Genomic DNA, 12,545 nt, shown 5'->3' on the forward strand with positions numbered 1-12,545 from the left:
ATACTGGCGGGGGGAGGGGTGGGGTTTAGAGGAAGCGGAAGTGTCAGAGCAGGCGGAAGTGGTACTGCCCTGAATACCCTGAGCAGCGAGCGGAGGACGGCTTGATAAACTCCCATCGTTCAGAGAATAAAATCGGGATTCCTAGTACGCTTTAAATGTGAGTTCACTTACATATCACTCGATTATTGTCTTATTTACAGGATAAGGAGAGTCTTTCGAGGGAAAGAGCAGACCCAGCGGTGGCCTCATTCCTTGCCATCTGCGGCGGAAGGTACCCATTGTGGTTTGGGGCTGGGTGCAAGGATTTAGGCCGAGTCTTGTGGCCAAATACCGAGAAATAGCCTATAAATTACCTGGTACGAGGTTACCTGTGCTCTTTCTGCTGTCGAATGTGCTACAAATCGCTAATTTTAAAGGCCAAGGCTCCGGTCCGTACCATGCGCTGTGCGCGGTGCCCGGCGCCACTGTAGGGAGGGAGAAGCAGTACCCAAGTTTGGCCATTTTGACAGCTTAGCAGCAGCCGTGCCTCGGCCGTCGTGAAAGCAGCCGATAAATTTTAGCCGCGACTACATTGCACGATGGGAAAAGGAAGGCCAGCATTGAGTCGCAGGCTATAACGGGACCACCGACAGCTCTGGCCTCATTATTCGCAGAACAACGTAAATGTCGATGGTCTTTAGCTAGGCTCCGTCATGGCGGAGTGCACCGATATGGAAGCTAACACACCCTCCCTATTTCCCGGGAGTTTCCTCTCAAATGCGACTTCGATTGTAGAAACGTTGTCTTTTGATTTAACCTAACGATTGGGGGCTAATGGTTAAGCGGAACAGACGCTGCATTTTATCTTCTATCCATTTTTAGCTCACAGCTCTGTGTCGGCACATATCGTATCGCCATTCAGATTGAACTGGGTCAGGTCCTGTTAGCGGCTAAGCTAACCGTGCCGTGACGTTCTGTTAGCATGCTAGCTAGCTGGCGGTAATCTATCTCTCCATCTTAAAATTCCGCAGGGGAATGCGACAAGGAGGGCGTAGCTGTTAGCAGGCCGACTAAAAGCTACAACCTAAATATTCTTGGCCTGGGTTAGGAAGGGAGAGGGGGGTGTTTTTAAGCTTTTGTGTTAAAACGTTTTCGGGGTGATTTTTTTTGAAAGCCGTTCCGTGTATCTCCGTCTGCCATTGAAGATGGTGTTCCCCATTTTTTCGATGCGCATAAGCCTGTTAACCTTAATAGTGCGCTAGGTGGTTGGATAACAACAGCAGCGTTAATGTTTAGTGTGTTGGTGGCGTGTCAGATGATTGTAGCCGACCGAAGAGGCCAAGATGGATCAATTTTAACCGATGTGTAGGTCACTGCGGCGGTTTACTAACGCTTCCTTAATGCGCTCGTAACCGTGATAAGCGGCGCTTCACCTAATGCTAAATGCTAACGCGAGGATGCTAAAACGAGACAGGTTAGCCTCGAAGGCATTACATGGCTGACGAAATGACAGCAATGTGTGAATGCCACATGCAGCCCGAACAGTCACTTTTTGTTCAGCTTCGTTTTAAAACGTAACTATATTCCTGATATTTTTACATTGTACATATTTGCCTCCCTACTGCGTTGTCCTGCTGAAAGCCCTGTGAACGGGGATCACGTTGAAAGGTGTCATAAAAGATGTGGATTTTTTCCAATACAAACGCAATGAATGTGGGTTGCTTTGTATAAAAACGATTGAATGTGATGTCTAAATATTAAAAACTAACACATCAGTCAGATTTTAACAACAGCGGGCAAACTATCCTGCAGCACTATCTTAAAATCGCGAAAAATAATGCGATTTGTGATTGAAAGGTGCTGCTGGGGAATAAAATCCCTCATATAATAAACAACATGAAATATAAATGTAGTAGTGCTCTAGCTTACAATTACCTGCCCGTTAATTGATAAATAGTGTGTTCTCTAAAATGCCAAAAATGGTGATGAATAACTACAACAACTTCCCAGAACCCAAATTCATTTTCACATTGCTTGTTTTGTAGAGCCTAGGAAAGATATTTAGTATGTTATTTAGTAGTATCATACAATGGTAATGATGATGATAATAGTAATAATGATAACACTGATAATTTATATAATAATATTTATATACAGCCTTTCAAAACACAATTATAAAGTGCTTAGCAGTAAAAACAAAGAAATGTAATAGTGCTACTTATTTTAGATGTTTATGTTAGAGTCGAAAAATCATTAAAACTGTGTCATTATTGATTTATATGGTTGATAATGTGATAAAAGGTGCTGTTAAAATCCCCCTCTCTCTCAGATAAAGAACTCAAATTAACCATGTGTAGCTGATGTTTGAGGGCATTGGCCAATGCAAAACAGTCAGATTTCACTTAAGGCAACTTCAACACAACACTGGTGAATTTAGGGGGATCTCAGGTTTCTTCCTAATGACTGTTCTGATAATGGAGGAGATGTGTTTCTGAATATATAATGATCCTGTACACTAATGGGCTCACCATTTTGTTTTTTGGTAAACTAATGGAACTGCACTTAATATCAGCAGATAATTGATTTTAGGATTCAGCCCTTGAATCAGCACTGGGAATATGTGCCATTGGTGCACTCCCAGCTGAGAGGCTATTAATTACTCTGCAGACCATAGGAAGTGCATAAGAGTGGCAACAGGATCAAACTCTGTGAATAGCAAAGTTTTTCAATTTGTCCCCAGTGCTGTTATGTCATACTTACAGAAGCACACAAGTTAAAAGGTAAACATCACATGTAAACTCATTAGTCAGCTGTGAAATATTTAATATGCGCATCACGTCATTCAAGTCAAAGAGGTTCTATTGACTCCTTTTCTAACATTTGATTCCCTTGTGAACAAATCAAAGATCATTAGTGCAGGGTTTTGTTCTTTTAAATAGATAAGTTTAGAGAAATCAACATTATAAAGTTGCAGATGTTATAGGTAATACACAAATGACAGTGGTTTGTAACAAGTTATGTAACAGTTCCTATGTAAATAATGTAGTAATGCAGGTAATTACTTGATTTTTAGAGCACACACATGAATATATATCAAAAGGTAAAGATTTTTTTTCAGTGGTTTTAAATGATGATATTCATTAAGACAACTATAGATATATTATTAGGTTATTGTCATTCTGTTTGGTCAAAATACATTGTATGGCTGATACTGAATTACACTGGATGTAATTCATTTTTTAAACTGATCATATTTATTGACAGTTATCAGTAGCTATAAACATGAACAGCTAAATTGACAAAGCAGTGTTTCTGCCCTTAAAGAATTCTGCACAGTAGATTTCATGGGTGAGAACATCAAAGCCAAAACTGAACAACTTTCGAATGTCATGATGAGTAATTACTGAGTAATGTGAAGTGCACCACCACTGAATAGGGGGGGGGAGGTATTAGTTGCCATGGATGCCTCTGTGCCGTGTGATGGCGTAAAACTTAATGATGTAGGTTTGATACAGAGTACAACTGCAAAAAAAACTAAAAGAAACAATTTCCTAGTTCCAGTTAGATAGATAAATAGATTAAAATAAACCCTTTATCCAATTACAGCCTACGTGATGAAGATAAAGATTCCACATAATACAGGAACAAGGTTATTGACAGTTTCAATCAGGAGAAGGACACAAGAAATTCTCCAAGGCCTCTAATAGCACAAGTGCAGTAAGATCAATCATAAAGAAAAAGAAGTAGTGAGGATGGCCACAGAGTGGGCTACAGAACTGTGAGGAAGTTGTAGGTTTTCATTGCTAAGGTGGAAGACACTGTGTGCTCAGCTATTGGGCGGTGTTACCAGTTGCAGCTTTACCGCAGATGGGGCAGAGAAAGGCTCTGTTGAGGAAACAAACCTCGTCTAGTGTCTGTAAGAAGGCACATGGTAAATTTAGAAACGGATAAGAAAGATCTATGAACTGATAACTAAAGTGGAGGTTCTTTGCCCATGGTTCTTAAGCTAAACACGGCACTAGGGCTGTAATGATTAGGCGATCAACAGAAGCCATTTTTCTCTTGCTTGATTGGTCAAGACAATCTTTCTCAGATTAATTAAATAATAATAAAAATAAGTGTTAGCTGCAGCCCTGCCCTGCACATCAGCATGAAAGACCAGCAGTGGCATGTTATACTGTGGTGACGCTGCTGGTTAGAGTAGAGACATGAACATGAATGCAGTAAAACAGAATTCCTTGAGTAAAACTCTGACTTAGGAGATTTATTTTCCAGCAAGAGAATGACTCAAACAAAAAGCCAAATCCAGACATGACTGGCTTGAAACAAATATTAATGTCCTGGAGTGTTTGTTTTAGACCTCAGTCCAATCAAGACAGTGTGTCAGGACTTGAAAAATGATTCAGAAAGAAGAATAAGGAACGGGAGCAGTAAGACCACATGCTCTTTATTCTTACTAACTGGGGTCATCTCAGGTGTGTCACAACTTGCTGTTTTTTCTGGCTTGGTTTCACTTTTGCTTCTCTCTCAATCACAGTAACACTCATTGTATTAGCTCAGAGCTCAGTATCTATGGCAACTCAACATTAAATAACTTGGATCAGACTGGAGACCATGTTCATTGAAGCATTTCAAGTCTAATTTCTGCCACTAAAATCCCCCTGGAAAAATTCCAAAGCTTTGGTTGAAAAGCCAGATTTAATAGATACAGTAATTGAGATATGAGTGGAACTACACAAGTCTAAGAAACGATAACACTTCATTGTTTGTATTTTAGGGTTACTCAAACACAACTGGGTGATGTTTGAGTTTCCCTCTGGTGGAAGGGTGCTCACAAGCTTGAGGGTTGACCATTAGATAGGTGATTTCAACCAAACTTACAATACTAATGATTGAACTGTAGCCAAACTTGGTAACCATTAACAAACAAATTATATAGTCTAATGTTCTAACTCTGGTCAGGATCACAAATTACTTAAAGACACAACCAGTACAGATGGATTGGTGCACATAGATAGTCAGTGCAGATGTCAATATATTTCAATATTTACAGATTTTCATTTAACAGTCATACACTCACCTGGGGTTGAACCTGTTCCCCTGGGTGATGGATTTTATAGCTGCACTGGAGCTACCTTGGATACTGTGTAGCCTAGTATTAAATGATATTTAAGATAACAAACAGAGAAGAAGTATAAACATTTACAACCATACAACTATCAAATAATGGTAAAAATTACCAGCAAAATTTACTCTATATTACGAGATGTTGTTGTCCACAGCAGCCAGTTAAAGCTCAAACCATGTATTTAATGTATTTGTTTAATGTAACATGCAAGAGGCTTATGTTACGCATCCAGAATGGAAAGTTATCAGATGTGTTCGTGTGCAGATGTGAGGGTAGAGCTGTGAGTTTATTCACATATTTTTTACTTCTGCTGTGTTGGTTTATTCTGTAGCAATTTAAATGTAGGGTTAGGGTTTACAAGTTACTCAAATGAATTAAATATGCAAATGTGGATGCTTAAAGCTGGTCGAAGCCCACTGTGGAGGGTTTATAGTGCGATGTGTAGATATAAAGGAGCTGGAGATGAGGCTGTGGCCTACTTAGACCTACAGATTCATCTGGAGAGCAGAAAGCCCTCGGGGATGAAATAACTGGGAGCAGCCTATTTCACTGGAATCGGAAAGGGTTTTTGACATTTTATGAAGTGCTGTTATGTTTTTGCTGGTACATTTGATTTGGTACTTTTTCTGTATGTGATATTAGGATCCATTCAGTTGATTAATTAGCCTTTTGTTAAATCAGTGCTAGTAGTTTGATTGTGAAACGATCAAGTATCTTTATACGTGTTTCATCTTTTAATAAGTGACACAATATCCATCTCACTCTGATTTCATTCCCTTCTCCAGCATGATCTACTTATTTCACAGGCCCAGAGATCTCACACACCCATATTTCTCACACTCTTCCCAAGTCTGTCTTCTTTTTTTTGCCTGTCCCAGCTGGTAGATGGAAAGTCCAAACGCTAATTCTGTCTTTCTGTCTGTCCCCTGCTCTTCTCCTTGCAGCCTAAAAGATGGATAAGAACGACCTGGTGCAGAAAGCCAAGCTGGCAGAGCAGGCCGAGCGCTACGACGACATGGCAGCTGCCATGAAGGCCGTGACGGAGCAGAGCCTGGAGCTCAGCAACGAGGAGCGCAACCTGCTCTCTGTCGCCTACAAGAACGTGGTATGGCATCTGTCTCATGGTTCAAATGTTGGATGCAAATGTTTAAGGATTCATATTCTTTCTGTAAAACTAAAGAATTAAAAACACTACAGAAGTACATCCCCATGAAGATAAAGGATGAAAGTGTGAAACATTGGAATAACAGCCAAATAAATGCCAGATAGATCACCATGGTTATGAAAAGAAATGTGATGAATGCTGTTGCTCAGTTGGATATTATAATACAAAACAATATTTAGAGGTGGCAAGAGAACAAGCTGAGTCCATGAAAATGGAAACACAACGACAAACAGAAGCAGAAATTCCTCAGAGGAACAAACTAAGGCGAATGTTTCAACTTCGGCAAAGATTTGTCATTATTCTGAGTGGTGCATGTAGAGAAAATAATGAGAAACTGAAGTTCCTGGTAAGTTTGGAAATCTGTCTCCCGCTTAGTCACTGCATGTTGTCACAACAAATGTCCTTCGAGGAAATTGACCGTTGACTCCCTGTGGCCCAAAACAGACAGAAAAAGCTCTCCAGCAGTCAGAGTGATGCAAACATTCACTCTGATGCACTTTACACATGAACTATGGTTGCATTAAATTTATATTGTGATTCATTTTTCACTTCCACACACGTATTACACAGTTATGTATTGCAAAACATTGCGCCACTATATATTGGTGCATGGCGCATTTGGAGATAATGAGTTAACACCTATGGCAGCTAGGAACATCTCCCTCTGAAGTTACAGCCTCCGTTCTTTCTCAAATGACTGCCAGATTTTTCTTTGGGAACATTCACTGTGGGGGCTTGGGGAAACGAACAGGACATAATGTGCAGGCTGCAGTGCTGGACTGTACTTTATAGCTCATCCCATCTTGGCTCATCAGTCTTTTAAAAATGCCATTTTTGAGGGCAGTATTTCAGTATTAGTGTTATTACAGGAGGTACAGATTGGAAATACATCTCATGAAACAATCTGCCTTCCCCTGCTGTTATATGTATTTATAGTATATTTACAGTGACAGCTAAAATGTTTGCAGTTGTTTCTAAGGCAAAAGCTCCTCTCATATAATGTGGACACTGTCACTCGTTGTGCTGCAATTATTTCTGTGTTTTTTTCCATGAAGATTTTATAGTCTAACTTTGAAGCACAAATTATGTAAGAGCAGCCTCAGGTTTTCCAGCACTGCTGCTCTATTTATCACTGAGGTTTACTTGATGTTTTTTTTTTTAAGCTTGCCAGCATTGAGTACCAGTCAGTACTTTTTTGTTGCATGTTTCAATACTAGCTGTAACCAAACCAGGAGAACATTGTAGGTCACTGCTTTGGTATGTTCAGATGGGACATATGAAAGAGCATAAGCCACACTTGTCTCACATGATGTGGAAGCAGCAGTCACATGTTCTAATGCTAGGACAGAGACTGTTTAGTTGAGAGATCATCTTGAAGTTCAAACTCGGTGACATCTTTTGTAAATTATAAATCATTTCAAATTTGTGTAATTCCTTCATATGTAAATATTTTGTGGAAGATTTAAATTAAGTCTTTAGCTAATGATTATTTTCTTTATAGGATATAAAGATAATAATTTTCTCCCTTAATTTATTAATTGTTTTGTCTATGAAATGCCAGGAAATAATGAAAAATGTTCGTTATAAGTGCAGCTAGCTGCTATTGGTGACATATTCAGGTTGCTTGTTTTATTCAACCACCTTTAAAACCCAAAGAAATCTGTCACTTAGGACAATGAAAAGCATCAGTATCAGCACATATTCAGCATTCCTGCTTTAAAAATGTCTCGGACGATTAATCGACTGTCAAAATACTTTATGATGATCAACTAATTGGTTCACTGACAAATAGTTGCAGCCCTAATTTAAATGTTATTTCCATTTGTTTCATTGCTCAACATCATTTCTGCATTGTAATGTTTTATGTTGTTAAAATAAAGAGGAAACTGCCACATTTCCCTCAAATATTTAGTTACAGTATTGTCTTTTATATTGTTGACTTGTGCAAAAATCATGATGCTCATGTCCATTGTAAACTATGTAGTAAAATAATTTTGTTCCAAATCAACATTATGGTTACTCTTTCACACTAAATATGTGTTATTTCAGGTGTGTTTGTCCATTAATATATATAAGATGTTTTCTTTTCAGTGTCAGTTTTAGGTTGACGTTGTTTTTGTTTCTGTCAGGTGGGGGCCCGTCGTTCATCCTGGCGCGTCATCTCCAGCATCGAGCAGAAGACGGAGGGGAACGAGAAGAAACAGCAGATGGCTCGCGATTACCGCGTGAAGATCGAGTCTGAACTCCAAGAAATCTGCCACGACGTGCTGGTATGTAGAAGGATGGAGAGAGCGAGAGAGAGAGGGAAAGGACAAGATTGGGGAGGTTGGGTGGGTGTGGGGTGATAGGAGGAGTGGGACAAAAGGTATAAAGAGGGGAGCAGCGGAGGAGGAAAGAAAGATGGTGGAAGAGAGCACACTAGAGCCGATCCCTCCTGGCTGAGCAGAGAAGAACAGTCACATGGTGTTACTTGTGGAGACAGTAATAATGTTGCTAGCAGCAGCACTGGCAGCTGTTGAAAGAGTTGTCAAACAAAGCCTTAATTTTCTTCTCAGTTTTTCGCCTTGCTGCCCCACTCAGGCATCTTGGCTTCATTTTTTTTGTATTTACTTGGTGCAGAAGCAGAAGAGCGCTTGACTGGAAAGACAACATCACACCAAGTCATGTGAAATCACCTACAGCATATGTGTGCACAGAAGAGTAGGTGAACATAGATAAAAAAAAGTCTAGGAATAAATTGGGTGTTTAAACATGAATATATTTTATAACCTTGTTTTTTGAAGCTGAGGCCTGGGCAGGAGTTTAGACTGGAAAAAAAAGCACTGCACTTACAAAAAAACAAGGAGTGTTGCGGGTGTGTCACCGCAGGTATGAGTGAGAGTATGATTAATGATCCAGGAAGTCCAGTTTGAGTCATACATGCATGAGTTTGAATGCTTATCAGATGACAGAACATGTGGTTTTATGATGGTATGAGAGGATTTCACAGCTATGGGACGGTAGCACAGCGGCAGGCATTTTATTTTCCATTGCTTCAGTTCAGGTGTAAACAGTAGAATTACACTGATGTCATTGCAAAGTAATCTACCTGTAATGTGCGTGAATTTGGTTGGTCGACACACTTTGTTGCTGGATGACTGTGTACTTGCAAACACAGTGGTCCAATTGAAATGTAAATGGATTGCTACTGTCTGTGTAAATGCATCCACAAGATGTTGGTACAACAGTTGGACTTCAGTGTTGCACTTTGTTAGTATGCAGGTCGCACCACTGTCAGTAATGATAGGAAAAAAAGGGACATGTTAGCAGTTGAAGATGGTTAAGCTGTTTTCAGATGATTTGCCAAACTCGTAGGTTTGTGATATTCCAGTTTCATTTGGCATATCTGATACTCAACTTTTTGGAGATCATCTAATCTTTAGTCATCCCTCTGTAAGAACAAAACCATATTGACCAAAGCTTTTGTTTGCCTAACCTAACACAGGTTAGCAGCCCAGCTTCATGTGTGCCACTGCAACCTGAAGCATTTTCCCTGAAGTGTATATATTTTTTTTGGTACTTGAAAATCCAAGTATGAGATCCTGTGTTAGATTGTGTACCCAGTAAGAAACTCTGAATCAGAAATGCGACAGAATAGTTCCGCCGTGTGCCTGTTTAATGTTGCTAATATGCTTTTAAATCTGTAGCCAGAGCTTCTGGGAGAAATACAGTGACTTACCGTTTAAAAGCAGGTAAAGAAAAACACAGAATCCACACTTGTTAGTTTATGGTCCGTCTCTCTAGTTACGAGCATCAGCTAAGCAGTGGCTGAAGTTACTCTCTATAAATGTGCCTGGATGACTCTGTTTGAAAGTCTCACACAATGTTGTGGGGAAATATATTATCTTTTTTCATTTTTCAGCCTCGGATGTGATTTTAGGCCTCACGAACAACCCCCCCACGCTGTCAGGTCCTGACTAGGTTAGAGCGGAAATTGCTCAAGGTCAAACCAGACTAAAATTTTTTAGCGCCTGTGCAGACTTCTAATAATATCTTCAAGGTCAAACTGGAAGCCTCTGCAGTGATGTGGTGCGGTAGGAATGAAGGGAGGGAAGGACGGGCGGAGACGAGCTGTCCTTAAAGCAGCAGGAAGCTCGGAAGGGGAAGGCTTTGATGCATCCACAGGACAGAAAATATGTCAGTGACCTTGACCTAAAAGAGATTATAATTCGATTTGACCAATATAAAGAACAGAATTCCTTTCCCCAGTAGGTGTTATATTTGTTCCTTGTTTTTTTGTAAGAGCACTATGTTTCATTATACAGCTCACTGGTATTTGAAAATTAGGTGTATTTGCTGTCAGAATAATAAATGGGTTACATATAAACCAGGCTTAACAACTGACCTGGTATGTTGGCAGGGTAGGCTAAGCACACAGCTCTGTCGTTAGGCGTGTTAGCAGCTGCAGATTTCTGACTGTCTACTCTGTCATGCTGAGCAGGCGCTTGAAGGAACAGGGATGGGTTAAAGTCTAGAAAAAATGTTTGGGAACCACTTTGACAAAATAGATGAGAAGCCCTCAGCACAGGAAGAGGAACCTCCTAGTGGGTCACAAGATAAAGTTCAGTGTGGGTGTCTTTTAGGAGGGGGTGATACAGTAAAATATTTAAACAACTTATGTTGTTATATAATTTATATTTATTTATAATTGTATAATTTATTGTTGTATCACCTTCTGGAAATTACAGAAATATTTGTTTTTTCAATAATCCAGTGAGTTGACTTGACACTTAGCAAATCAAGGTCACATTAAAAAAAATCCTCAGAAGCAGATATTGCTTCAATTAAAGGGGCTTTAGGCCAAAATGTTTGAGAACTACACGTCTAATACAACCAGAGATATTATTAGATGAAATGCCCTGAGGTCACATGTAGGCTTTTTTTAAAATTCTTAATCACTCAGAAGTTAAAAACACTCAGGGGCATAAAGATAACATCAAGTGTATTACCAGTTAGAATAACACTATAAAAATACTGATCTCATGATTTAAGGGCTTTAAACTTAAATGGCTGTTTCAGTGAAACTGCGAGTACAAAAAGGTTTGGACTTGTTGTCAGAAAGAGTTGATTAATGCAGAGGCTCGTCTTTCCTTTTTGCTGCATTGTAAAAAAAAGTATTTATCTCTTCAGCTGTTCTGGTGGAACAAAGCATTTTCTCTGCCAATAATCTGCTGCTTTGTTTTTGCTACAGCCATACTGTATGACTTCATTTACAACTAATGACTTGGTAGTTAATCTTAATCCGCTGATTTCAGCCTGGTTTAGGTTTAGATGCCTACATGACATTTCTAGGCCAGGTCAGGTTACTGGAGTCAGCAGATTAAAGCAGACTTCTCGGTGGTTGAAAGGTCTAAATGTAACCACTGAAACAAAGCTGGTCTCAGTGAGGAGATGCTCTGGGGTAAAGTCAGCCCTGATCACATGATCTGGGCGAAAGCCTTCTTTAAATGATCAGATGAGGACAACAACATCAGCAGAAAACACACTCTGTGAGTTAGTGGCACCCCATCAGCAAACTGGACTTGTTTCCTTTTTGAACAATAATGTAAGAAGGCATTGATCAGGTGGCTCAGGGCACTTAGGTTATATAACAGTAAAGTTCATTTTATATATGTAATAATATGAAAATGTCATAAATCAAGCCAACATTAATACACTATACAGTCAGACAACTGTCAAAGATGAAGTTGAGTTTGTCAAAATTTGTAAAATGCAGCTCATTAGATCTTTACTGGTCTAATCAGAAGGAGGTGACTCTATTTAAGAGGTTCAAATATCCAGGAACTGGACTGTGTATGGGTGTGAGGAGTGAGCCACTGCCAGGTTGCTGACAGCGTTCTCAACCAGTGTTAACGCGCTGTTACACCAGTAGTTTACACTGAAGTTGTACACGTTCCTGTGATGGGGCATGCAGTCACCTGACACTGGAGCAGAGCGGGCAAACAAAAGCATTTTACATCCCCGATGACGTAATAGAAACCAAACAAAATCATTTTTGACAGAGCAACAGCCATTGGGCCAACAGTCACTCACTTTGTGTTTCTAGGGCTGACCCTGCTGTTGTGGTCCAGCCAAAAACACAAAGATAGTAGGAAGGAATTTATGTCGCTCCACCAAAATACACTAACGCAAGTGAAAGAGGCTGGATGGATTAAAGTAAACCCATCTGGACCCAAGTTGTCATTTATCTTGTTCTTTGTGTGACACTCTGCTGGTGACATTTAGAAACCCGTC

At 39.8% G+C, this 12,545-nt stretch overlaps 1 protein-coding gene across 1 annotated transcript in view; it reads left to right on the forward strand.

Moving 5' to 3' along the window:
- Positions 1–12,545, forward strand: part of ywhaba (tyrosine 3-monooxygenase/tryptophan 5-monooxygenase activation protein, beta polypeptide a) — a 20,476-nt gene continuing 7,931 nt past the window's right edge. Inside the window, exons 1-3 of the mRNA XM_018678240.2 lie at positions 1–157; positions 6,052–6,212; positions 8,402–8,542. Of these exons, the coding sequence (XP_018533756.1) occupies positions 6,060–6,212; positions 8,402–8,542 (294 nt within the window). The 5' untranslated portion in view covers positions 1–157; positions 6,052–6,059. The remainder of the gene's footprint in view (positions 158–6,051; positions 6,213–8,401; positions 8,543–12,545) is intronic.

Source organism: Lates calcarifer, linkage group LG12 (assembly GCF_001640805.2).
Source record: "Lates calcarifer isolate ASB-BC8 linkage group LG12, TLL_Latcal_v3, whole genome shotgun sequence".
Lineage (NCBI taxonomy): Eukaryota > Metazoa > Chordata > Actinopteri > Centropomidae > Lates > Lates calcarifer.